At 51.8% G+C, this 27341-nt stretch overlaps 1 protein-coding gene, 2 long non-coding RNA genes and 1 other non-coding gene across 7 annotated transcripts; 2 read left to right on the forward strand and 2 right to left on the reverse strand.

The window, feature by feature from the left end:
- Positions 1-27337, reverse strand: SHF (Src homology 2 domain containing F). Of its 4 annotated transcripts, none has more exons than XM_072808255.1 (7): positions 26943-27337; positions 10032-10173; positions 7469-7675; positions 5777-5917; positions 4391-4562; positions 4127-4246; positions 1-750 (listed from the first exon to the last, which is right to left on the reverse strand). In XM_072808255.1, exons 2-7 carry the CDS (start codon positions 10063-10065, stop codon positions 564-566), a joined length of 861 nt encoding a protein of 286 aa, XP_072664356.1. In that variant the 5' UTR covers positions 10066-10173; positions 26943-27337; the 3' UTR covers positions 1-563. The 4 variants fall into 4 exon arrangements, with proteins under 4 accessions (XP_072664356.1, XP_072664353.1, XP_072664354.1 ...); XM_072808252.1 differs by lacking the exon at positions 26943-27337 and adding an exon at positions 19279-19794; XM_072808253.1 differs by lacking the exons at positions 5777-5917; positions 26943-27337 and adding an exon at positions 19279-19794.
- Positions 19897-22950, forward strand: LOC140622603 (uncharacterized). Its single transcript, XR_012022291.1, has 3 exons — positions 19897-20032; positions 21822-21897; positions 22633-22950. It is a non-coding gene; the product is annotated as an uncharacterized lncRNA (long non-coding RNA).
- TRNAH-GUG (transfer RNA histidin (anticodon GUG)) lies at positions 25787-25858 on the reverse strand. Its single transcript has one exon. It is a non-coding gene; the product is annotated as a tRNA-His (tRNA).
- Positions 25861-27314, forward strand: LOC140622604 (uncharacterized). Its single transcript, XR_012022292.1, has 2 exons — positions 25861-26092; positions 26548-27314. It is a non-coding gene; the product is annotated as an uncharacterized lncRNA (long non-coding RNA).
- Positions 27338-27341: the final 4 nt, after the last annotated feature.

Genomic DNA, 27341 nt, shown 5'->3' on the forward strand with positions numbered 1-27341 from the left:
TGCCTGGCAGGACTGGGTTTCTTTATTGCCTCTGGCCGGGAGCCGGCGCGGCCCGGGACTGCGCTAGTTCCCTCGGCCCGAGCCCTTCCTCCGTCCCCCCGCCCCCGATGCCACCTCCGCCCGGGGGTCTGCCTCCCCCAGCCCCGCACCGGCCTCTGGACCGAGCCCGCCGGCGGCCTAGGGGGAGGCGGAGGGATGGCCAGGGCGCCCCGCACTGACCCGGGGGAAGGGGCGGTGGAGAAGGGGGTCGCCACCTGGGCGCCAGCGGTGGAAAAGGCGACGAGCCGCGGAGCTTCAAACGCCTCCGGAGGCCAGCGGCTTCCTCCAGGGACTGTCCTTTCTCCTCGGGGATTCCGCCCCCGGCCCCACGCAACCTTCTACTCCAAGGCCCCAGCAGGCCGTCCCCTTTACAATAAATTAAGGAATCTCCAGCTTCCGCTCGATCTCTCGGGAGAGGGGAAGAAAGGTTTGACACAACGAGTCCCTGGGAAGGGCCACAGCCCCCGGCCAGGGGTGGGCACAGGGCCGGGTCCAGGATTCGTCACGGCGCCCGGGCCTCACATCTACAGAGTCCGAATGGCCACAGGGTAGAGCAGGGACATGTGCTCGGCCCCCTTGATGGGCAGCTTGCGGCTGGCGTAGTGGTGCACGATTTCAGGGACGCTGCTGAAGGGGGGGCTGTTCTGGCCCAGCACGTACTTGTGTTCCTTGGTCCGGGACAGCTTCATGTGCATGAAGCCCTGACTGCTCCTGGGAAGAGGAGAGGACACCCTGGTGAGTAGGGGCCCCCTCCAGGCCCCTCCCCACCTCCACCCCTGCAGCAAATGTGGTTGTTCCTGGCCAGCTGTGTGGGGAGGTGACTAGGGAAGGTGGAGGTCAGTCCAGAAAACATGGAGGAGGCAGAGGGGATTTTTGTGAGTAGGTAACAGTAGGCACTGCCTGTGTGGTGAGGGCACTGGGTGTGCCACAAATGTGTGTGTGTGTGTGTGTGTGTGTGTACAGGGTGTGTGCAAGTGGAAACTCTAGCAACCAACCACTCTCCCTGCCCCAAACCCTGGGACCCAGACACCAGTGCTCTCCAGCCTGTATGGTCAGGGCTGGTTTACCCTCCTCATCTCTGAGCTGTGGGGGAGGACACCTGGTGACTCACGTGGAGACACAAACATCCTTGGCAAGACAGTGTGTGGATAGATGTGATAACCAAGTGAATCTCGGTTGAGGTTCTCTCTTGCAGAAACCAGGGGACGGGGCGAGCTGCTCTGGAAGTCCCTCCCAAATCAGGGAAGGCTCAACTGCCTTGTCTTGGGGATATCCCCTTACCCTCCTGCTAACTGGGCCTTGGGCCAAGCCCCCAGCTCCTCTATCCCTTCAGCCTGCAATGACATCATTGGTGAGGCTGTAACTCCATTCCCTCCCTCAGAGAGGAAACGATCCACTGCCTCTCCCATCTCCCTGACACAATCCAGGAAATCGACATTAGTGCCTGGCCCTGCCCACAAGACAAGGACCCTGCCGCTCAGAGCTCTGGCCAGCTCCCAGCTGTCTGGACACCCTCTTAGAGAGAAAGCATGGGGGTGGGGCCCCAGCAAGAACAGCATCTGCCCAAGCTACCACAGGCAAGGAGGACACAGTGCTTGGGGGGCCCTGAAGCCTGCATACTTGTCTCTCCTGGCAAGAGCCTACTTGGAGACAAGTGCAGGGCTCAGAAACCAGTATGGGAGCTAGGGCCAGTGAGGAGGGGCAAGCCTCATTTCCCTCCCCCGCCTGGGTATCAAGAGGCCTCTGACTGGACCCACTTCCCTAGGCCCATAGGTAAGTGAGTGGGGGAGAGTGGGTGACTGAAGAGAAGAAACGGATGGCAGGAAAAAACAGGCCTTATCACCCACCCTCCCAATCCCCTCCCCCTGCCCCAGGATACAGTGTCCTAAAGCCTGCTGGGGGCCCCAAGCTGTGTGTTTGGGGGGGTGGCAGGCATCCTTCTTCTGTAGGCCTGAGATAACGGCTGAGGCTGACAGTGACCACACAGGCCCTGGGCAAAGGAGCTAAGGGCTGGAGGAAAATGAACAGTTCCTGGGGGTGGCAGAGAGGGAAGGCATTTCCTTCTCTCCCTTCTCTCCAATGGGAAGTCCCTCTCCCATTTACCCTATGGGCCCCGGCCCAAGTTGTGGGCAGCAGTTTGGGCCTTGCTTTCCCTCACTCTCTCAGTTTGGAGATACCCCCATACCCACAGTCCACTTGGGATAATCACCTCTCCCAAAAACTGCATTATATCTTCTCCCTGAGGGAGAGATCTGGCCAAAAGAGGAACAGTGTGGCAACAAGCCTCCTTCTGGATAACTGACCTCTTGGGACAGAGTCCCAAGCAGAGTCCTTGCCCAACCCTTAGGAGCCTGGGTGGGACTAGCTGGGCCGCAGGGCCAGAGCTGACATGGCTTTTGGAGGAAGCTGTTTAATTACCAGTGAAAGCCCTTGCATTACAGAGAGCAGAGAAACCATAATTGTATTTCAGAGAAGCCATTTATATGCAAACGAGGCTCCGGCAGACAGACGCCAGTGGGGCCAGATCTGCCTGGGCTGTAGTAGCATCCAGGTCTGCCTCCCCCCTTACTCCCCAGGCTAAGGCTAAGCCCTGCCCTGCTCCCTTCGGGGAGTCAGACCCTTGCCTTGGACTGTCCAGACTTGATGAGAGGAGGAGCTATCCAATGAAATAGTGTCGTTCTTGTGGTCAGACTGAGCCGGGTCCAAATCCTGCCTTTGGCACTTTATTACCTGGTAGCCCTGAGTAAGTCACATACCTCTTTGTATTTATTTCTGTCTATAAAAAAGAGATTCATCTTGCAGGTTGGTAGTTGGTTTGGAGAGGGTATATACACTGCTCGGCACATAGATGCTCTATGAATCTTAACTATTAAAGCAATACACATTCCTAGTGTTATATCAAATTTTTGACAGACGAACTTTTCCTAATGCTCCTTTTATGATTTTATGATAATTTGCAGAGTATGAGAGCTACGAGAAACCTAAGAAGTACCCATCAATGCATTTTGCGAAGGAAGAAACCAAGGCCCAGAGAGGTTACATGATTTGCCTAGGGTCACTTGGCTGGTTTTATTGAGCCCAAGAATAAAATTTAGGTTGACTGGCATTTTCCCATGATCTTTTAGTTGAAGTTGAGTAATTATCCTCAAATGTAGCTGTTTAATAGTCCCAAACTTCTGTATATTGCATTTGTTTGAAGTGGGGGTATACCTGTATTCTAATGCCCCTGGGAAATGCGGTAGGAGGTGGTAAGATGTCCCAGTAGCGATGAGGGGTTGTGAATGGACATACCATTCTGACAGGCTGCCATGTGGGGTGCAGGGGCAGAACTCCCAGGTACCAAGGGCCATTCTGCCGGGATGGCCTAGGAAATCAGTGCTGGTCTGTGTATATCTGCTCCCTAGGACGAAGGCTGATGGGAAGGGAGTGCCCTGCCTCCCACTCCTCTTCCTGGATCCCTTAAAACTTGGTTAACAACCACTAGCACCCAGACCTCCTGCCCACTTCTTCCAAGTGAACAATAGCTTTGTGTCCATTACTCCACCCCCTCCCAGGACCCCCAGCCTCCCCTCAGGCAAAGTTCCTATCTCTTCGCCTGTGTTTCAGGAACATCTTGGACTGCCATTAATAAAGATGACGGTGATAGTTTACTTGGCACTTAACATGGTGTTAAGTGCCTCCCATGTATTATTTCACTTGATCCTTCCCTATAGGTAGATATTATTATTCCCTCATTTTATAAAAAAGAAAAATGAGGCCCAGAGAAGTTAAGGAGTCCCCAGGCTACATAGCTAGTAAGTGACAGAAACTTTCTGAGCTGGACACTGTAGCTTGACTGTTTCCTCTAACGGACTCTAGGCACCTTGAGATCAGGAGCTGAGCCTCAAACCACTCCAGATCCCCAGGGCCTGGCCCAGAATCAGCAAATGTGCATGTAGGGGATGGAGTTCTCCCCAGCTTGGCTGGGCATGGGAAGAATGTTGGAGTCTCCTCCTGTCCTGCTTGTTGTCTTCCCAAGGATTCTCCTTGGCGCCATCCTGACAAGCAAATCCTGCCTAACACCGGTAGCTGGCCCACCCCTACTCACTTGAGGGACAGGGAGAAATCATTCTTGCTGGTCTCACTGTTGCGCACCAGGTAGCTGGCCTCTTTGCACAGCCGGAGCAGGTTCTCGGCATCTGTTCGACTGATGGCCCCGTGGTACCAGCTGAGGACAAGAGAGAGGAAGGGGGGCATCTCTGCTGGGTCCCTCGCTGTCCAGACCCACCCATTCTGGGTGTCCCCTGCAGGCAAGCCAGTGGCGGGAGGGGAAGGGAGGGGAAAGAGTCCCCAGCTGGACACAGACACTCACACCTGGTTTTCCAGAGGCAGTGCTGGGTCTGTCCACTCCCCCAAGGGGCTGCTGGGCTCCATGCCTAGGGGCTTGGCTGACTTGGGGTTCCCTGCAGAGAGTCGGGGAGGTAGCCGCCCCTTCTCCTCCCGGCCAGGTGACAGGCAGCTCTTCTCAGATCCTTCAAACTGGGCTGTGGGGAATATACCGGTCATAGACTCTGAAGACCCCAGAGATAGAGCCCTATAGAATAACCAGTGTTCCACCCCCATTTTCTGCCAAAAGGGGTTCAAAGGAATGTTCTGGAAGGGTGGGACATGCTCCTGGGCTTGACTGGTTCTGGGGACAGAGTCCTGGGTCCACTCCCTGGTTGGGGGTGGGGCTCCGCCCTTCTGTGCCATACTGTGCCTACCAGTCCCTACACTGTGGGAAGAGAGGGGACAGGAGCTACATGAGAAACCACTTAAACTTCTCCCTGTGGAGCAGCTGCCTGCCTTCCCCTATTCCATTCCCCCTCGGGGTGGCTTCACCGCTGATAATATTGTTTCTTTCTCCTCCTCAGAGTTCATTACCGTTCTCCATATCACCCTGCCAAGCCATTCTGTAGAAATGACTTATCGATTTGAGAACAATTATCCGATTCCCCTTGGTGCCATCCTGACAGGCTAATCCTGCCCAAAGCCGCCAGCACCCCCCCCGCCCCTCCCCCCCCAAGGTCGCTGCCCACAGGCTCCCTGCCCCCACCCGGAGGAAGCCAGCTGAGGCAGCTCTGCCCTCCTAGCCCAGGGCAGGCCTGACCACTGGGCCAGCACGAGGCAGGGAGGGAGCCAAGGGGCCACATGGGTGCAAGTGCACATGGACAGGCAACAGAGACCCTCCTCCATCCTGTATTTACAAAATACCACCCCCCACCCCACCCCCGCCTCGCTCAGGCATAAATGTACAAACAGGTGTTCACAAGCCCTTGGCTGCCCATTCTGTACAAAACTGAACAAAGACTAAGTGTCCAGTGCTTCCTTTCTCCTTATTTGGGCTTTTTCTCTCCTTCTACTACTTTCAGGCCCTTATCTGTCTCTCAGTCACCAGATGTAAGGATTAGACCCTTCTCTTACTCACAGGAGTCAGACACCTGTGCTATCATCATCCCCACCCCAATAGTCATTTGCATTAAAGTCGTATGCAAAGAAGTGAATTTAAAACAGTGGATTTTTGTGGGAGACCCCTTCCTCACACCTTTGGGAGGAAGGAGGGATGTGTACTTTGTGCCCTTTCTCTTCCTCCAGGATGAGGGAGATTCTTCCCAGGTTCTCCAAACCCTGCCCCACTTCTGCTCCTCCAACCCAAGCCCACAGGGCCTGAGGGGTGAGGGGACCTGTGACCCTGGCCAGAAGCTCCCACAGGACCCACCGCTGCTGTCCTCCAGGCTGGGCTCAGGGAGGGGTGAGGCTGGACCGGAGATGTCCCTGTCCCCATCAGGCAGGGAGGGGCTGCTGTCCAGCTGTCCCACCGGTGGAGGCCAAGGTAGGTCTTTGATGACCTTAATGTCAACTGGAGCCAGTAGCAGCAGGGAGAAGAGACACAGACAGGGACAGAGACAGAGAGAGAGAGAGACAGAGAGAGGCAAAGGTTGAGACACCAAAACCCAGAGTCAGGACACAGGATAGCCTAGAAAGGAGGAGGGTCAGAGTAGAGGCGAGGGTGGTTTCTTAGGGGGAACAGGACCATCAGGGGGCTGGACGGAGCCACAGTGATCACACCAGGCTAGCTTAGTCCAAGGGTGGGAGGCACAGATAGCAAATAGGATGCAGTCTTGCCCTGCCAGCCGTGTGGGTCCCCTTCATTTAAACCTTCATAAGCCTCCAGGGCCCAGAGGGACCAGGAAGGAGGAAAGGAGGAACAACAAGCTGCCCTCACCTCCCAGCACCACACCCAGGTTCCCATGGCCTTCTGGCACCCTCGGACTTGCTGTCCTTCCTCCTTTTCCCCATGGCCTGGGAAGTCATGGGCAGCGAGACTGAGACAGCCCAGTTCCAGGCTGTCAGGAAGTCTCTGATGTGGGGGCAGATGTTTTATTGAAATTTACCCCCCACAACCCTCAATCCTGAGCCTTGACAATTAAGAGAAGGATGCCACTGGCGGCTCCAAGACTGCTAACGAGGTTTCCTAATGACGAGCATAGATTTTCCCATTAAGCAATCCAAACAGTATTGATTCTCCAAGGAGACTTCTGGAAATAAACGGTTCATCCTCAATGGTGCACGCGTTACAGGAAACAAATTAGAAACCTGTGGTTATCCAGTCTGGCCGCCAGGGTGGGGAGGACAGGGCAGAGAGCTGAGTCCAGCTCCAGGATGAGCCCCTTGCCCAAGGAGGGATGAGGGGAGCATGGGAGTGGGGATGGAGTTGAATGACAGTTAAATCCTTTATGTTCTCACTCAATCAAGTCCAGGGACTAAAGCACTCTCCAGGCTCTCCAGGCTGTAGCACCACCCACTCAGGCCACCAACACACACCTCTGCAGGGCGGACTCCAGGCTTGGGATAGGCGCTGGGGTGCTTGGTACAGGAGAAACCTACCCTTCATTCAGCAAAGGGGGATTTCTCATAGCCTCCCTTTCCCCACCAGTTTCTGCTCCTCAGAAATCCCCCTGAGGCACAGGCGCCCCTGGTCTGGCACAGCCTGCTACTGGGAGACATGGCTCCCTAATTCAGGGCTGGGATCTCTAAAGGTTACACACAGCCATTTCATTGTCTGGAGAGTTAAATGCCTTCCTCTTTTGTTAAGTGTGAGTATTCAACATATATCACAAGTTTTATCATTTTGTTTGGAATTTCTTTATTTAAAATATACCCAATCTCCCAAAAGGTGGAAGTGGCCTAAGCCTCTTGGTGTCTGAGGGATGCCCCTTCCCTGACCCTGCACACAGTGCTGCACTCACACTGCCCAATTCACCAATCTCTGTGATGCACTCAACTATACCTCCCTGGAGCCCAGCACCTGGGCCTCCCATGGCCCCTGGGGTCCACTCCTTCCACTCCCCTGGGCCTGGAGTGCTGTTCAGAGGCCCCAGCAGACCCACCCTCTCCAACCAGGGCTTACCTGCAAAGGCTTTGGAAATCCGCTCCTTCTTCCACTCCCAGGGCTGGTCATACTCCTCGGGGGGCCTCTCATCATCCTCTGGCAGCCGGGACTCCCGAGGCCAAGGGGTCCCCTCACCCTCTGGGGTGGTCCCCTCCTCCTCTGGCTCATAGGGCGTGTCATACAGAGGCAGGGGCTGAGCTGCTGTCTCCTTGGAGCTCCGGATCTCTGCCAGGGCAAGGCAGGAGGGGAGGTGTGAGAGCAGCCCTGGCTGCCTGGCTCAGCTACTCGGGCAGCACCCTCCCTCAGGAACCCACCAAGTCTGCTTCAGAGGAGATGTCACTGGCTTCAGAGGCCCAGTGGCCACACATCCGGGATCCCTTGCCCTCAAAATACCTCTGGAGTTCCAAAACAATGGGATCCAATGGAGGCAGGGGCAGAGAAGCACCAGTGTGAAAGATAGAAAAAAGATTCTTAGATGGCCAGCAAGGGCTAGGGAAATGAGGCTTACACATTTTGGAAACTGAGGCAGGGTCTCTCCTAATCTACCTCCTCTTGGCTACACAGGTCCAATTTTTCCCTTGCAACCCAAGTAATATACTTGACAATCAGAAAATCCTTTATTGATCAGACACCACTGATCACTCCCTCTTTGAAACTGTCCCCTCTAATAAGTCATTTTTGTGGTCCTCCTCTCTGATTGCCCCTGTTTGGTCTCCTTCCCTGGACCCTCTTTTGGTCTCGTTTGCCCTCATTCCTTGCTCAGTCTCATGGCACCCTATACACTTCCAGTGCCATCAAGATTTTCACTTTTATGTTTCAAACTTGCCACTTTCCCCAGAAGTTCTTCTAGTCTGCTCTGTGATTCTCTTTTTGGGATCATGCACCCCTGTGGAAATCTAATAAAAGCTACGGAGCTACTCCCCCGGAAAATGCGCAAAATTTCACCTATAATTACTGGGCCTTCGTGGGTCCCCTTGGGGTAACATCCATCTGATCTACATAGAGTAGCCACCCTCACCACTTTCTTCCTTTCTGTCTCCTACACTGCTCTCCCTCAGTCCTGGCCCTCCTTCATCCTCTAAATCCCATCTGTTCCGCACCAGTACCTGATGACTCTTACCCTCATCTCTCCACATCTAGATTACTGTGAGGGTGACCTCCACTCTATCAGCTCACGTTTCCATGAGCCCCATGGAATAACACTCTTGACCATGCTCTGCCTCCTTGCCCTTCTCCCAAGAAAGGAGAGCAGCTTATCTGATCACCAGTGGATGCTTGCTCCCTTTCTCAGCTCTGCCTTCTGGTTCTTTCTCCTCCTGCCCCCCGTGAAGGGGCCTATAACTGTCCTGCATGGCCCAAGGCTGAGTGGGCAAGTTTACTTCTGGGAAGTATTAAGAAGCCCATCATGGAGAGATAGCTAAGTAATGTTCCCTAATCTACTTTATCAGTAATAAAGCTGACATTCTTATCTTCATCTGTTTCCTTAATCTTATTTCTCAATGATCTCCAAGCTCAGAAGGGGAAGAAAGCAGTGTTAATTATTGCTCCTTAAAGTCTCAACAGTTTCCACAAATGCTAACTCATCTTTCTGATGCCCAGTTCTTCTAGTCTGTTTTGTACACTGAAGCCTCAGTAATCCCCTTAAAATGTATTTGCTCTGTTTCTACCTTGCTTAATAATCCATATTGCTTTCCTTCTTCTTTTGGAGCAAGTTCAAATGCCCCATTCCAGTCTTCACTGCTCCTTTTTGGCCTCTCTCAACTTGGCTCCCCAGTATGGCCAATTCTAAAACTATCTGCCCCTGAACAAACCTTCCTTTCATCCTGCCTTGAGGCCTTGGCTTGACTCACCCCTTTCCTCCTCTCTGATCACCCACATTCGTGCTCTTTCCCTGGATCCTCTCCTGACCTCTGCTCTGCTCCCCAGGACCAGGTCTTATTCATTGCTCTCTGCCCCTGCTCCTTGACAGGCTTGACCAGCATCACGTGCATTGCATCTGCTTCTCCAGCCATGTGTTTCCAATTGCCACAAAGATGTCTCACTTTGACATCACATCATCTCAAACTCACCACCTTCTCTAAAGCTAGTGATTCTCTTTCTGGGTTCCATGACCTCTGGCCCATACCACTATCTTGCCCTTCCTGACCCTTGGTTGTGTGGCTTTCTCTACCACCTCATGTCTTAGGCACCACAAGTCACTGCTCCTTTTCTAAAATGACTCTCTTGGGGCACCTAGGTGGCTCAGTTGGTTAAGTGTCTGCCTTCAGCTCAGGTCATGATCCCAGGGTCTTGGGATCAAGCCCCACATCCCTGCTGAGCAGGGAGTCTGCTTCTTCCTCTCTCTCTCTGCTGCTCCCCCTGCTTGTGTGCTCTCTCTCTGTCAAATAAATAAAAATCTTAAAAAAAAAAAAACTCTTGAAGGCAAGGGCCAAAGACCCCAGGTGGTCCATGGTAGACCCATGGTCTCCAAGGATCTAGTAAAGGGATCATGGAATCAGCCTTTGTCTTGTGGGTCCCAGAACCTGTTGTACAAATACGTAGGCTTCAGGAAGCAGTCCCCACCCCTGACTCCACCACGCACCAGCCATCATCTTTTGGGCTTCATAGGGCTCCATGTAGCCGTCATTTTCAGGCACCTTCTCGGGGGCTCCTGAAGCTCCTGCTGGGCCTTCACCAGTCTCCTGAACATCAAACGGGTCCGCATAGTCTTCAAGGATTGCCAACTGTGGGAAGACAGTGAGGAGAGCAGGCTTCAGACATCTGAGAGACAGCTCTGCTTCTCCCTAGATGCTCTGTCCATAGGAGTGAGTCCTGGGTAGAATGTCCTACATCCAGAGCCCGAGGTATCCAAGGGCAGGCTCTGAGCTTGGATGGAGACGAGCTCTGGCTCTTCCTTTGCAGGGCTCCCCTTCAAGTCTGTCAACAGAATGATAGATTTTTCTTTTCTGCTAATTTTGTGCCTCTGGGGCACCCCTTAGGTTAAATGGCCCGGATTAAGCTCTGGGCCTTACTGCCTGCCTCAGTCAGAGTCCAGACAGGGCAACAGAGGTATTTGACACCAGGTGGTTCAACAGAGGGAATTAATTCAGAGAGGTGTTGGAGAAGTTCAAAGAACAAGTGAGGAATAGCAGAAAACAGATTAACTTGATCTATGCCTACAAGTTCATTCCCAGATGCTGAACAAAGACAAATTTGCTGGCCATCAAGAAAAGAGCCAAGTACTCACTTTATGGCACAGTTCTACTGGTTTATCCTCAGAACATTCATCACAACATCATGTGAGTATTATCATCCTCATTTTAAGGAAATGGAGGCTCATGGCAGGTAGGGAACAACATGCCCAAGACCATTCTGTATAAGTGGAGGAACCTGATTGGAACCCGTGCCCTTTGTGTGAAATTATGCTGCCAACCTGCCACCAGTGAGCATCTTGGCCATCCGGGGAGAAGAGGCCACCTTAGGACAGCCCTGAGGAGAGCCAGGATTTGAGCTCTGCTGAAAGCCCCTGGCTCCTGATGATAGGAACAGAAAAGGTGGTGCCCTGGCCTCATATCCCACACTGCCCCTTTCTCCCTCACAGGTGGTTCATGACCATCCCTCTCTCCCTGCTCCAGTTCAGGCAGACTGAACTGTAAGCCACACATCCTGAGGAGGAGCTCAAGGTGCTCAGGGCGGGGTGCAGCTGAGGACAATAGAGCCTTTCTCCAAGCAGGGCACTGGCTCCTTGAAGGGGGGAGGCTGAGGTGGAGACACAACCCAGCCCGCCCAGGGCTGCCAGCACCTCAGGGGAAGCACGGCACACTGAGTTGACAGGCATTGACAAGAGGTGGCTCTGGGGCCTGCGGCATGAGGAGGGGCCACTCCTACATCTCCTCTGTGCTTGGTGTGGGCTTTGGGTCTGGGCCAGATCAGGACTGTGGGAGCCAGTTGAGCAGGGAGGCTATGGGGGTGACTGCCTGCCCTGGGTCAGTGGATCCGGGACCCCTAGCAAAGCAGAAATGGAGAAAGGAAACTGCCCACCACAGAAACCCCTCCTGCATGTTTCTTGGGGCCCCCTGTGAGCCCCTCTAGAGGTCTCTGAAGCACATCCCAACATCTCCTACCATCTCCCCCTTCCGTTCTTCAGCTCCCACTATTCCATCTTTTTCCACCCAAGCCCCCCAGCTCCTTCACCTCCCTCGAATCTCTGCCTGCTTCTGAGAAGACCACCATCTCAGGTCATACCATCCCCACCTTTGGATCATCCCCTAGCCTAGAGTTCTTTGTCCTTTCTGACTCTCCAGCTCTAATAAGCACCTGGCTCACAGTAGGTACTAGAAAAATGTCTCTACTAGACCACTGCCTATTTCCCCTTGGAGCCCCCCCCCCCCCCCAGTCCTCCTTTCTCTAGAAATCCACTCCTACCCCAAGCTGCTTCCTCTCAGGCCAAGTAGCACCCACAGCCCCAGCCAACTGACCAAGGGGGCTCTGGAGTTGGGAGCTGGCCCCCAGCCTCACACTCCTAAGTGGCAGACACTTAACAGTAACCAAATCCACAGACATGCTATCCTTAAATGGTGTAATGCCCACACAAAAAAAGCCCAAAGTTAAAGGGATTTAAAGATCCACTTTCCTCTTCGGTTTCTCCCTACCAGCCTTGGATCACTCTGTTACCTGAAGTTCTATGTTTTGTTTCTTACCAACAAGCTTTTCCCTCTGCCTGGATTAGATTATTCTCTTTCTTCAGAAAGCCTTTCCATCCTCCCCCAAGCAATGGTTAAGTGCCTTTGTGCTGAGCATTATTATTACATTGTGTCATATTATTGTGTCAAATTATTACATTGTGTCATAAATATTTGTTTCATCATCTGTCTTCCTATAGACTGTGAGCTTCCTGAGGGTAGAAACCATGTTTACTGCTAAATTCCCAGTGCCTAAAAGTGCTCAGTAAATATTTGTTAAATTAGTTCACATAAAACAGGAAGAATGGACAAAGGAAACACTTTTCCTTGTTTATTCGGAAGAGAAATGCATAGCAAATTCAGTGGGGAGATCGGGGGAGAGCACTGAGTCCCTGGAAGCTGCTCAGTGAGAAGCACTTGGCCCAAGCCCCAGGGTCCCCAACTCTACAGACACCCGCCCCTCCCTGCCCAGCCATTCCCTCACCAAACTAGTGCCATTCCCACTGGAGTCTTGGGCTGGGCTTGAGCCATGACCCCTCCCCAGCCGAGCACGGGCTTCCCAAGTGCCAGCCCACAGTGCCTGTGGGCACCCAGGTGGCAGCTCTGTGGGCAGGTCAATGGCTCCTCTGTTCCATCCCTGACTCCACACCCTGCTCCAGGAAATCCTAGCCCCCCGCCCTGGGCAGGTCACCCAGAGGAGCCACCCACAGGGCTGGGAGTCAGGAGCAGAAGCAGAAACACCTGCTGGGAAGGTTGGCAAGATGGGCACCCACCCCGGGCCCATAGGATCCCTGTCAGAGGCCAGGCTTGGCTTCCCAGTGGCCTACAGGTCATGTGAGGAGGCAAAACTGCTTGGTGGGAGAAAACTGCCTCTGCAGGCTTCTGATACCTTTGCTCTATTGTGATTTATTGTTTATGAGACCTTTACCTGACTGCTGTACTCACTGTTGTATACCACATCCATCACAGGGTCTGGCACAAGGTAGGTGCTCATAGCACATTTACTGGATGCTCAAAAGGCCTCCCTCTCCTCAGACTCTATCTTTTGGAGTGACACGGACTCTCAGATCCCCAACTCCAACCACTCTGACAAACCAGTAGCAGCTGCAGGAGCAGGCTGTCAGGAGAATGGGGGGATTTGAATGGGGATCAAAGTCTCCAGTTTGAGGGCAGAAGGGAAGAACTGGCAGGGAAGGCACCCAAAACCAGGGCTAATATTTAGGCAAACCCTCTGTCTGGTTGACAGAATGCTGTCGAAATGCTGAAATACTTCCAAACTAGTAGGCAAGTAGCTGCTGCTCAGAGGCCCCCTTGTCCCCAGGCCTCCTGCCAACCAGATCCCCTTCCTCTTGTCATCCGGCAGGCTCCAGACCTGGCTCTTGTGCCTGTTCCAAATGGGCAGTGCCCCTCCCAGAGCAGCTGTCCTGCTTTGACTCTCTCTCTTGCCGAAGCCTCTCCCACAATAGCTGGCAGGCCCACCATCTGGTGCGACCTTCCACACCAGATGCAGCTGGGCCCTGCTAGAAGTTCCTGGCCCCAGGAACTCTTGGGGTCCAAGGGGAGCTAGCTAGGAGCACATGCCACAGGCTTTGAGCTCTGCAAGGTCCCCAAAGTCTACCACCACCCCTTTCCTCCATTTCTTCAGTTGACATTTAATGTTTGGAAGCCTCTGGTTTTTCACCTGTAGAATAGGGATGGTATTAGTACCTACTTCGTAGGATTGGGAAGAAGACCATGAAAGGGGCAGCCTGGGTGGCTCAGAGGTTTAAGCGCCGCCTTCAGCCCAGGGCATGATCCTGGAGACCCAGGATCAAGTCCCACATCAGGCTCCCTGCATGGAGTCTGCTTCTCCCTCTGCCTGTGTCTCTGCCCCCCTCTCTCTCTGTGTCTCTCATGAATAAATAAATAAAATCTTAAAAAAAAAAAAAGACTATGAATGTAAAAGTCCTGAGTTCAGAGGCTGGAATGGAGTCAGTGCTCAAAAATGTTAGTCCTGATGATGATCTCTCCTATTCAGACACTAAAGTCCGAGTTTCGGTGCTCGGCAGGGTACACAGATTGCAGCAGTAGAGACAAGATTGGGACCCAGGTCTCTTGACTCTCAGTGCCTTGCCACAGACTTTCCAGAGAATTTGGGAAATGTGGCATCTTTTCTACTCGTAGATTTAAAATACATTTTAGCATGTTAAAGGCTCTGAGAACTCATGTAGCAAAGAGAGCTGTCTAATTTTGTTTAACTCGGCATTTCTCCAAAGTATTTAACCGTGAAATCCTTTTTCCGCTGAGAGTCTGTCAGTTTTGGAAATGGCATACTATTTGCTTTTCCAAAAGATCAAAATTTGGACCCTCTGTTCCCACTTATTGGAATGCCCTTCCCAATTTTATCTGCCATGGAAACTTCTTCACATGAGACACATTTGTTATCTTTTTCTAATTACAAAGAAATGTCATGCTTGTAAAACATTCAAACATCACAGACACACAATGGCTACCGACAGGCCTCTTAAGGTGTGTCTATGGCCACTTCAGAACTGGGTGGCAAGTGCTGGCCTTCGGGTTCAGGAAATGGTGAACTCAGCATGGAACACACTCTCCATTCCTCCTCCGAGTCTCCTCCCCCTCATTCATCAGCAAATGCTCAGTGAACACTAGCTGTCCCCGGTCTGTAGGACTCCCCTAAGGTGCAGTGGTCCCAGAGCATGGTGCTGGCAGGCGGTCTGCAGTCAGGCTGCCTAGCTGTGAATCTCAGCTCCCCTACTTACTAGCTGTGAAACCATGCAAACGTGACTCAACGTTTCCGTGCTTCAGTCTCCCTATATATAACTGGGGGATAATAACAGAACTTTCCTCGTGGGGTCGTTGCCAGAAGCAACTGGTCTAAAGCATATCAGCTGCTTCCAAATGGTACCAGGCACAAGGCAGGTCCTAGATAACTATCTACCATTATATCATTAAAGACAAAAAGACTAAATTTCTGGGTCCTCCAGGAGCTCACAGTGACAGCCACAAAGCCAGCTCCAAAAGAGCGAGGCTGCACCCCAGGCTGTGGAAGAACCGCAGGCCCACTGCATGTGGGGGACTGGGCTCTGCCTCCACTCTTGCCTAACATCACACTGGTCCTGTGGGGAGGCCCAGCTGGAGGGGGCAGCAGCTACCCTCCAGAGCCCCCCAGGACCCAGCCAGCTGCACCCACCCATGATCCATGGGGCCCTAGCTGTTGCCAGCTCCCGACAGGTGGAGTGCCAGCACTGATTGAGGTATCACTGAGTCACTGGCCAAACCAACAAGTTGCAGATGTCTTCTCAAAGGAGTGAGCACTGGAAGAGTGGACAGGCCTGCCATAAAATCCCCTGGTAGTTGCAGGCCTCAGTAGTACCTTCCCACCCCTGGCCAAGCACCAATGGCAGCAAAGATGGCCAGCCAGGGCCCCAAAGGGTTAAGAGACCTAACCAGTCCACAAAGGTCCCTTCATTAGGACCCTTCTCTTTTCCTCCCTCTGCCTCCATTAAAGGACATGTGCAAGATAAACAGATCAGAACTCCAGACTCTGTGGAAGTCATAAGAAGGAAAATTCAAGCAAGAACAAACTCAAAAAAGGCAAGGACCAAAACCAAAAAAGGCAAGTCTTCTAGGGTGGGAAGTCCCTTTCAGTGTCCAGGCCAGTGTCATTTAATGATATGGAAATCCTCAGTAAACACTGGCACAGGCGTGATCCTGTGATCTTACAGCAGCAGCCCCTACCCACCCTCCTAACTCCAGGGCAGTTATGTCTTGCTGGACTTCAGACACCCTCGGTGTCTCCTTCCCTTTTCTCTTTCTACCGGTCTTTTCACTTGCCTCCAAATTTGGACTTGGAGGATCCAACTCCTCCATGGTGTGGACACCATGTATGATGTGTACCTATTTATAAAAGTTCTTAAAACACTGGGCCCTATGAAACCCTCTAAGAATCTGGGAGCTGGGAGCCTTTTCCCAGAAAAATGCTCATGCACCCAAATATTTGTACACAATCTGGAGGTTCATGAACCCTAACAGCCTCTCCATGAGCTAAGAATAAGAGCCCTAGTTTCAATTCATACAGGGTGCTTGTCTTATTGTTCATACCATCTCTTTTTCTCTGTTTCTCTCTCTCTCTCTCTCTCTCACACACACACACACACACACAAATGCGCACATATCTTGGCAGGATAGAAGCAAAGGACACACTGTGCAGATGGTCACAGACAGCTCAAAGCTTCATCCAATCAGGGTCCCTTTCCCATACCCATCCCCCTTTCCTAATTAGACCAGGTTTTTCCTGTTGCAGGTCTGAGAAAAAGCAAGGAGCAAAGGAGCAAAGCAAGGAAGGCCCTAACCCCTCTGCCCAAGTATGGCTTGGAGGCCAGACAGGGCCCAGCACCATGAGGGCCTTCCTGTGGCCAGATGGTGAGGCCCTGCCTGCCTGGTTCAGGGTGCGGTTCCTGCTGCTCCCACACCTGCCTTGCCAGGCCTGCCCAGATGGCCACCCTTGCCCCTGTGCCAAATGCAGTGGTGGGTTTAAGGGAGGGCCAGTAGCCAGAGCCTTGCAGGGGGAGACACTAATGGTCCTAAGCTCCCTGGGCCTCTCAGGGCCCTGTCTAAATCCCCAATCTCTCCTGCCCCCCACAGTCACTCTCCACTGGGCTCATTTCCCCTCAATCTTCTCATTACAGAAGTATTTCCACCCATTTCATCAAACCTCCTGACCCAGGCCCTCTCACAGGGCTCTGACCCACCCAGCACCAGCCACTGGGCTCCAGGAGAAGAAGGAAAATGAGGCAGCTCATCTCACCTCAGGAAGTAACCCAAAGCAACAAGCCAAGAAGACCTGCGTGGCTAAGAGGAGAGGAGCAGAGAGAATCGGGACAAAACATGTCACAGAACAGAAACTCCAGCTCAACAGGCTGGCTCACCATTCAGAGACAGCAACTCTGTGTGAGTGCTACAGGCATGTGCCATCACTTGGGTTTAGAATAAGGGGCTCAGGTACCTGAACTGGACTCTTCCTAAGGGAGGACTCTGGGATCCCCTGAACTCTGCTCTTAAATGAGTGGAGCTACCCTCTCCCAGTGATGGGAAGCTCCAGGTCAGGGCCCGCAGAGACAATGTCCCTGCCCCTGAGCCGGTTTGGATGGCATCCTGGATCCTTCTCATCACACCCACTAAAGAAACCACAGATTGTGTGGCTCCTGGGAGATCCTGCTGGATTTCATTCCTGTCCCTGCAGCTGACAAAGGAGTCAGACACCTCTTGGCCCCTAAGGTCTGAACAGCCCACAGATCACAGAACCAACCCAGCTTGAGACATGGATGCCCTCAGTGAGAAGAGGCTATGGGTCAACCACAGTTGTGTGGACACAGCCCCTTCCTTGGGGGGGGGGGTCTCTGTGGGGAAATGTACAAAGAGGAGCTGTTGTTAAGGGAGTCTCCGACCTTCAGGTCACCCTAGCAATGGACAGTCACCATTCAATGGACGTATTTCATTCACCCCTTCTTTATGCCAAGCATGTCAGGCACTTGGGAAATACAGACATGAGGAGGACAACAGTCCTTTTTCCTAGAGGAGCTCATGACTTGGGGAGCAAGCATGTTAGGCCATTCCAAGACTGCAGAAAGGAATGCCAGGGATAGCTCAGGCCCATGTGCCAATGGGCAGTGGTCAGGGAGAGGGACACTAACTGGCCAATAGTAAGAACAAGGCTTAATGCTCCCTCTGCCTCACTGCCACTACCAGCATCACATCACCCAACAGTGGGGGACAATTAGGAAGGAGAGGAGCTAAAGGACATGTGATGATAGCACAGTCTCCTTCTGCAGGCTAAGGATCCTGGCCCAGGAGGGGCAGCCATGCCCCATGGCAGGAACTAGGGAAAAAATAATTCACATTCCTGAGGCTTCTGCTCTGACCCTGACACATCTCTCTCATCCAGGAAATAGGGCAGAACAGCGCTCTCTCCACTGAAAACCTCAACCCTGGAGCCAATGGATTCAGACAGGAACTTTGCTCTCCAATCAAATAAAACTGTGTTCTCTGCTGAGGAAAGGGATTAAGCCTCAGAGCTGAGCTTCCAGGGATGTGTGAGGGGACAACAGAGCCAGGACAGCCCACAGAGTCACTGTCATGGAATTTAGGGCTAGAGGGACCTGGAGATGGCTTTCAGCTATCAAGGAGGGAGGCTGAAGTGGGCTTGAGCAAGGGATGGCTTCTCCACCAGAAGCCTCGGAGGCACAGTGAATGTTCTCCAGAACAGTGAATGCCCAAGTCTCCTTTTATCCCACACTTGCAGGTCTCCCAAAGGCTCTAGCCTCCCTCAGAATGGACCTGGGAAAGGAGAGGCCAAAAGAAGAGAAGTGGGCTCAGTAGCTCAGCCCTTTCTGGGCAACAGGTTCTAAACACTGACTGCTCCCACACCTGGGGGGACAAGGGAAGTAAGTAGTGCCGTGGGCCTGCCTGGACCTCAGTGGTCAGTATCCTTGGTGAAGAGCTACAGAGCTACACACGGCCTGTCCTGGCTTCCCGAGAACAACAGTCCACCTGGCTCCAGTACCCCTGGGTAAGGAAGGCAAAGGCCAGCTCTTGCTGTATCCACAGGGAGAAACCCCAGCCCTCACCTCCTTCCTGGGGCTCCAGCACCTGCAAGGATGCTTGGGCTCCCTGAGGAGGAGGAACGGAGCTTTGTGCTGCCTCCGCTCTGGGGCGGGGGTGGGGGGAGGAGGAGGGGGTCAGAGATCAAAGGGCAGGGAGCTGCTGCTGCCGGAGGGCAGAAAGGCCACCAACTGGCGTGGGGTGGGGGTGCTCAAATACCGTTAGAGCAAAGCACGCTGATTAGGCCCCGGGACGAGGCGGAGGGCTGAGACGAAGAGAGCAAAGCCCCTGAGGAAGAGGGTCACTAGTCCTGGGGCGATACCACGGACAGAAGCAGAGTTTGGGGCGCACGTCCCAGATTAGTCGGTCGAGAATTTGAACAAAGGTGAATGAAGGCTCCGAGCCTGCGGGTCAAGGATAAAGATCTTGTCCTCCAGGAACCGTAACACGGAGGGGCCCAGGCCCGGCCCCGGCCAGGCCACCTTTGTCCCTCTTGAAAGCCCCAGACCTCATACCACCTCTCCTCCCGGCCCTCCCGGCCCCCCCGCCCCGCGCAGCACTCACCCTGTCGCTGCCGGCCGGGGGTCCAGAGATCCGCTCCTCGGGAGGGGGCGCTGGAGGGCCAGGGGTCTCAACCCGTATAAGGCGGTGGGGAGGCGAGCCGTGGCGCGGGGGCGGCGTGGGGCCGGGGGCGGTGGGGGTGGCCGGGGCAGCAGCGGAGCTGGACGGCCCCCCAGAGTAGGGGTCTTCGAAGTCGCGCTCCCTCTGCAGCCGGTAGGCGGCCAGGATGTCCGGGGGTGGTGCAGGGGGCGCGGCCGGGGAGGGTGCGGGGGGACGGTAGTCCGGCTCGGGGGGCGCCGGCTTGCCCCCACCTCCGCCGCCGCCCCCTCCGCGGAAGCCCAGATGCTCCCGGAGCCACTTGGCGACCCCGCCGCTGCCGCCCCCGCCTGGGCCGGCTCCCGCTCCCCCGGCGCCCCGGCGCGACCCCCCCGGGCCGCTCCCCGCGCTCCCCTGCGCCCGCTGCCCCGGGCCGGAGCCCGCCGGAGGAGCTCCGCTCAGTAACATGGGGCCAGCCAGACTGAGCGAGGGGAGCTCGGGGAGCTCGGCGGCCGGCGGGGGGCGGGGCGGGGGCGGAGCTCCGCCGGGCGGCGGGGGGGCGGGGCTCGTGGGTAACAAGGGAGGGGCGGGGTTCCGCTCCCGATCGGGGTCGGCCTCCCCCTGCCTGGGAGGAGGGGGGGTGCGGGCTTCCAGCGGGTGTGGACACACGGGAAGGAAGTGGGCGACCCCCAACGCGGGGGATGCGAATCCTGGACTGAAGGTGAGTCCTCCACGTGTCCCCACACGTGCCCCCGTGGGGGCGCACCTGTCTCCATCTGTCCCCCTCCCCAGCTCGCAGCTCACGCGCGGCACCTCACACGTCTGGGTTCCCAGCGCTTGGACGCCTCCCTTCCCCCAAGGCCTCCTAACTGGGAAATATCCCAGGAAGAACAGCTAGGGAGGGCGAGAGGAGGGGCTGTTCCGTACGACGTGTGTCTGTGACAATCCCCTCTCTCCCGCGCACCGTGGGAGCCCCACCTACCGCCTCCCACCCAGCTGCTCCCACTGCATTGCTTCCCGATCCAGACAGACACATCTCACATCACAGATAACCAACTCCCTAGTGACACCCACTTCTCCCGTGTCGTTTCCACACACGCCCTGCTCACATGCAAACAGCCCTTACGCGAACGAACGCCTCCCACCGACGGGCGCCGCCGCTTGGAGCAGGCCCACCCGGCCCCGCCGGCGGCAGCAAGCACACACGCAGAAATCCCTTCAAGTCAAACCCCAGGTTTCGTTGTCAATCAGATTAGTGACAGAATAGAAACAGACAAGTCGATAAATCAAGTCTAGAAACAGTTCCAGTGTTGTCTATCACAACCCCTTATCCTCTCGAGAGGCTCGAGGCTCCGATGCTCAAGCGATAGGCATTTTTGTTTTAGAAATAAAGCCTGTTTCTCCACAGAAATAATGTAGCCCTGAAGCAAACGCCAACATTTGCTTTTGGCTCTGCCGAGAAGGTAGCAGCTTCATCTCACCATCATCCCCCCTGGGCACTGCCTCAGAGTCTCTCTCATCCTTGGGCTCACATCTGCCATCTGAGGGAGCAAAGAGCCACATTAGGCTCCAAAGGGGAAGGTGGCTTAGAGGAAGAGGAGTAGAGGAAGATGTTGAAGGCAAAACTTGGAATCCCCTAGGAATTCCAGGGCCGAGGTCTCCAAATATTTGTTGGGTTTCTGCTTTGTGCATATTCTAGTTGGCATTATAGGACAGTGCTTCTCAGACCTTAATGTGAACACAAATCTTACCTAGGGAACTTGTTAAATTGCAGTTTCTGATTCTGTAGGTCTAGCTGAGGTAGCATCCCAGACTGTAGTTCTAACAGGCTCACTAGTTATCAGATGCTGCTGATCCCCACCCTCACCCCCAAAACATACACACACTTAGAGTAGTAGGGTTGTAGGAGACACTGATTCAGGAGTCCAATAGTCGTGGGCTCTAGCCAGATCTGTGGACAAGGTACTCAATACAACTGATCCTCACTTTCCTTATATCTGCAAAGGACATAATAATTGTTGTGTGAGGATTAGACAATGGACAATGAACAGGTTTTGAAACCTGTGAAATGCTTACAATGGTAGGTGTCAAATGAAGCCACGTTTGTTTAGAATGTATGGAGTTAAGCTGCTGACAGCTCAGAGGAACCAAATCAATTGAGTCTACACAAAAGATGGCAGGCTTCATGAGGGAAATAGACCCGAGCTGGGTAGGATTTGACCAGATGAAGCAAAAAAAAAAAAAAAGCAAAAGGTCACTCCAAGTTATGGGGTTAACATGAGCTGGGCCAAAGCAATGGTAGGAAGCAGCATAAAGAAGGGGAGGATTCCTGGTGGAGAATAATAGGAAAAAATGTTAGATGAGGAGGAGGGTGGATATCATAAAAGTAGAATATAAATGATATTTTTATTTATTTTTTTAAATGATAATTTTAAAACTAATACCCTATGTGCACCTTGCACTTCCTGTTATTTTAAATGATCTATTAGTGCACTTTCTTCCCTTTCCAGCATATGGACTCATGGAAGCAGGCTGTTGAGCCCCTCTTGGGGACCAAGCGGCTTGCTAGGAACCCAGGATATAGAGGTGAGGTGATCACAGCAAGGCTCTCTGAGACTTGGGTGAGTTTCGCCAGATCCAAAGTCTTGCATTTCAAGCATTATACCATAAAATCAGGATTCTGTAGGGGAGCAGGGTGCTCCCATGTCTTATTGCAGAGCCTGTCATGTGGCAGGAGCTTAACAAATGTTGAAATGAATAAAGATCATTTCTCTTGTTCTTATTTTTATATAGCTATAATTGTGGCATACACAATTTTATGTCCTTATTTTTTTTCACTTAACATTGCATAGTTCCCCATTTTTATTGTGAGCTTTATTTTCTTCCATTTTTTTAAAAAAATGTCAAACCTACAGACAAGTTCACAGAAACAAGTACAGTGAAAATCTGTATATCCTTCACCTAAATTCACTACTTTTTTTTTTTTTTAACATTTTGCCATATTCACTTTATCCCTTTCTCTCTTTAACTTAAATGTTTGATGCAAGTTGCAAATATGACACTTTCACTCTAAATAATTCAGCAGCCATTTCCTAAAAATAAAGAATTCTCCTACAGGACCATATGAACACATCCACAATAGTGTTGTCTATTATGCAGTCCATATTAAATTATTTCCATTTTTCCCCTTAAAATGTCATATATATATATACCAGATTCAGGATTTAACCAGGACTCCCCCCTATGGCATTTGTTAAGTTTCTTTAGTCTTTTAAAATCTTGAACAGTTCCCCATTTTATTATTGTTAATTTGTTTTTCAGACATTGATCATTATGAAGCATCCAGGGCAGCTGTCATGCAGAATGTCCCACATTCTGGGTTTTTCCAGTTTCCTCATGATTCAGTATAGGTTAGACATTTCAGAAAAGACCACTACATAGGGGATGTTGTGGACTTCCCACTATGTCACACTGGTAGGCCCGTAGTGCACATTTGTCCTTTTATTCGTGATGCTGGGCTCGATCACTTGGATAATTTGGAGTTCATCAGATCTTTACAATTTAAGGGTAAGCTGTCATGGGATATCCGAAGACCTTTGATTATTTGTTCCCAACAAATAAAATTATTTGCCCAGTGGTTTTTAGCTTCCATTGATGATCTCTGCTTATATTTGTTATGATGCTGGGGATTGCAAAATGGTGACTCTAATTTTGTCATTTCTTTTATTTATTATCTAGTATTCTCTTGTAAAAAAAAAAAAAGCTGCTGCTCTGCTGCTTCTCTGTCTCTCTGTTTCTCTTTCATCCCCATGGTCTCAAAAATTATGTATTTATCTATCTATTCAGTGTGATATAATTTGTTACCATTATTACTGTTATTCCTTTTTTTTTTTTTAATTTATTTATGATAGTCATACAGAGAGAGAGAGAGAGAGAGAGAGAGGCAGAGACACAGGCAGAGGGAGAAGCAGGCTCCATGCACCGGGAGCCTGACGTGGGATTCGATCCCGGGTCTCCAGGATCACGCCCTGGGCCAAAGGCAGGCGCCAAACCGCTGCGCCACCCAGGGATCCCTGTTATTCCTTTTTGATGCTCAGATTGTCCCAAATTTGGCCAAGAGGAGCTCTTTAAAGAAGCTTCTGTGTCCTTTTGACTTGGTCCCATCAATCTTTAAGCAGTTAACTTGTTTTGTTACAGAAAATATTTCAGATTTGCATTTCCCCTGCTGCAGACCCATAATCAGTCATTTTTTAAGAGAACTTTACTCCTTTTAGTTGGAAATGGTATTTAAAAGATGACCTAATACTTCATTTATGTGCTTTTGATACTTAAAAAAAAAAACAAAAAACAAAACTATTCAATATATCATCAAATGAGCATATTTTAGTTTAGTTCAATATTACCTTATTTATTGAGCATTTGGGACATTTGCACTCTCTTCCCTTCTAAATAACCTTAATAAACATCTTTACACAGATAACTCTTCCAAGTTTAGGATTATTTTCTTTAGCAAGATTCCCAGAAATGGAATTATTGGGGGTAAAGGGTGTACATTTATTTCTTTTTTTCCTGAATCTTTGATATACAGTGCCTAGTTGCTCTCGTGGAAGGTTTTTATTTTATTTATTTTTAAAAGATTTTATTTATTGACACAGAGAGAGAGGCAGAGACACAGGCAGAGGGAGAGGGAGAAGCAGGCTCCATGCAGGGAGCCCGATGTGGGACTTAATCCCGGGTCTCCAGGATCACACCCCAGGCTGCAGGCAGCGCCAAACAGCTGAGCCACCTGGGTTTTTAAAGTCAACAATGTTTTTTTAACATTGTTTGTTTAACAGTGTTTTTTAACAATGTTAAAAACAAGGTTTTTAAAGTCAACAATGACTTCTAAGTGTCAAACTCAGTGATTTTATCTTATTCCTCTTTCTCCTTTGCAGCACCTGAATCTACTGACCTCTATCCCTGAACCCTTCTTCTTCCAAACTTTCTCTAAATGACAGTTATGGTTTTCCTTTCTTTCAGGCCACGCCCTCTCCCTCCTTTAACCTCCTAAATTTGTGCATGTCCCAAGGCTTAGTCTTTAGCCTTTACTTTTCTTAGGGGGTTCTCAGTGGGGTTCCCTCACTTTTGTTTGTCTGATTTTGGATGCCCAGTCCTCTCCTGAGCTCTGATCTCTTCTGGGTTTTGCTTTCTTCTAAGACTGGTCCTTGCCTCTTGTCACCAGGCTTGCTTCAGGCCTATCTCTGTTCACAAACTTATCTTAGTACAAACATATCTTAGTACACTCACATATGTATGCACTCTGTTCTTTGAGATTCTAGATATAGGTGGAGTTTCATTTGGGCCTAGTTTTCTAGTTGTCTGATATAAAAATAACATGGTTCTGTTTTGAAAGAATACAGCCTGAGGTACAATCATGAAGTAAACTGGCCCACTTCACTCATTTATGGGCTCCATAAGAAACTTCTATTCAAATATTTATGGAGTGGCTGTATGCTTGGAACATATACATTGTAAGATTCAATTCTGCCTTTGATTAACTTGAATTTTCTAACATTAGTGGCCTGTAATTTAAGTTTGATCCTGATAATAAGATAATAGATGGAAGTGAAAGGTTTTCAAATGCACTACCAAGTCAAGTCCCTCTTCACAACCCAAAATTTAGGATGCTACCCTGCCCTTCCAACATGAAATCAAAATAGGACTCTTCTCAACAGAGCCCAGGCTCCCATCCAAAGGTTTTTTAAAGCACAATAAGGAATCCCTTTTCCCTATCTCACCAAGTCAGCCATCCCTCACCAGTCCTCAGCAGGATCCAGGGGCTGGGGAGAAAAAGGACAGAGTCGGTGGGTGGATATTACCCCCCAGTATGTGTACTCTTCGTTGTAAAGGGAGATTGCCTATTTGTGTACATATATCATAGCAAATTGTGTCTGACTTCTGGGTGTGAGGGCAAGGAAGGGAAGAGGTCGTTTGTATTATGCAAGAAGGGGAGAGAATATATATATATATTTTTACATACGTGCTATATAAATGTTTGTTTATACAAAGGTCTCATGGAAAGATATGAGGGAAACTGCAATAATTGGTGGTGAAGAACTGAGAGGGACACTTACTTTTCATTGGGCTTGTGCACATGTATTCTCTATTTAAACATAAACAACTCAATTTTTAAAAATTCATGAAAGGGAAAAAAAATCGCAAGGTCACGGGGGCGCTGTTTTGCTGCTGCAGAATGACTGGGACACTGATTTCCAATTTCTTCGAGAAAGGATTAGAACTGCTGTGAAACTGAATTCGGAGCCTTAAGTGCGAATTACTGGAGGTGGCGATCTGAGGGGCGGCTCACTCTTCAAGGTAGAAAGACGCGGCGGTTCATTTCGAGAAAATGAATTGTGATCTCTGCAAAATATTATCCGTGGCAAGACGAAAGGTTAAGAAAAAGGCGGGCCCCCTTGCCGTGCCATTGTTCCCACAATGCCGTGACTCGGATTCGAACCGAGGTTGCTGCGGCCACAACGCAGAGTACTAACCACTATACGATCACGGCGAGCTACCGGGGACCTGCGGGGCTGGCCTTCTGATTGTCCTCTTCAATAGTCATAGGCGTTCGCAGGCTGCACGTCACCGAGGGACCCACCTATGGGGCGGAGCTCCGGCCGAACGCTAAGTCCGGGAGTGCGCAGGCGCGTTGCGCCCCAGCGCGTCGCTCGGGTTCTCAGGCGTTGGCCCCTTAGCCACCGGAACACACCCGCTGAGGAAGGGTGGGCTCCTTGTGAATGAGGTGGGAGTTTAGGGGGGACCACTTGGGCGTGCAGGGACGGGACTGGCCGGATCTCTGTTCACAGGTTGTGTAACTCGCATTCCTAGGAAGATGCCCATCTCCTCCGCCTGGGAGGTCTTTGCGGCGGGCGACCCGGGGTGTGAAGGCGGCGCTCCTAAGGGGTTCCCGTCCCCGCTGATTCCCCGAGGAGTGACCCAGCATCTCCTCCGCGGTGGTTGTGGCCGCCCAGCCCCCCTCCCCAGCACTAGTTAGCCACGCAGAAAGGGCTCAGTGAACGCATCTCCCCCCTGCCCGTCCGCTCCCCATCAACCTCCCTGCAGCTTCTCTCCGGGCCGGACGGCCCTGACAGCCCTGAGGGCTCCCTCTCGGTACTCCCGCCGGACCCGGTGCCCACCTCCGCTGTGCCCCGGGCGGCAGCGGGCACCACCAGTCCGGTTTTTCTTCTTGTCCGCCAGGGCTCCCGCCCCGCGGCGCCTAGAACCAGGCCGAGTCCCCAGCAGGCGGAGGCTTTTTGCTCAACTGAGAACGTGCCGCTGGTTCTAACAAGAGAATCCACCGCGACCACCTGTCTGCTCTAATCATCACCCCCGTCCCCTGCAGAGTCACCGGAGGGAGGTTTCTAAACACTAGTCGTATCCTTTCACTCCTCCACCCCTCACCTCCACCCACAGATGCAGGAAATTCGTCCACCTTTTCCAGCTCATCCCTCGGCGTTGTTTCTCATTCCTGAATTACTTGCATGCATCCATCCACTCACTCACTCACTCAACAGGTCCTTTCGAGGTGGGGAAGGGGGTTGGATTTTTAAAGAGGAATTGCCAGTAGTTCCTTTTTGAGACCTCCTTCATACCTTTTGCACACAAGATTATCCTGGCTGCTCGGCAAATTCCTTTTTCTGCCTTTATGAGCTACTTCGAAAGTCACCTCCTTTGCAAAGGCTTCTCTTCCTATTCTTATTGGGAGTCCTTTTCCAGCGAAGCCGTGAAAATTCGTACATATGCCTATGACAATGATCAGCCTTGTGAGCGCCTCCGTGCTTTGTCCCCAGTGAACGCTATGGCGGGTGGCCCGAGTAATGGGAAGCCTGCATTCTTCGGGAGTCCAATTCAGCCAGAGCCGGCGTGACGTAAATGTCGTTTTCAACTGTCACAAAGGGATTGGGATCCATTTTCGAGAATGTTACAGACTCGAAATAAAAATGGAGGACGGTGATAAAAAAAAAGCCAGACCCCTAGCCGTGTCATTGCCT

The sequence above is a fragment of the Canis lupus genome, chromosome 32, assembly GCF_048164855.1.
Source record: "Canis lupus baileyi chromosome 32, mCanLup2.hap1, whole genome shotgun sequence".
NCBI lineage: Eukaryota > Metazoa > Chordata > Mammalia > Carnivora > Canidae > Canis > Canis lupus.

Excerpts from the sequence above, each read along its gene's own strand:
- SHF (XM_072808252.1), bottom strand. The coding sequence starts at position 19,779 with ATGTTACTGAGCGGAGCTCCTCCGGCGGGCTCCGGCCCGGGGCAGCGG. Across the intron at positions 10,174-19,278 it reads CCCCGGCCGGCAGCGACAGG|TTGGCAATCCTTGAAGACTA; the intron begins GTGAGTGCTGCG and ends GTCTTCCCACAG. Across the intron at positions 5,918-7,468 it reads GATTTCCAAAGCCTTTGCAG|TTGACATTAAGGTCATCAAA; the intron begins GTAAGCCCTGGT and ends TACTGGCTCCAG.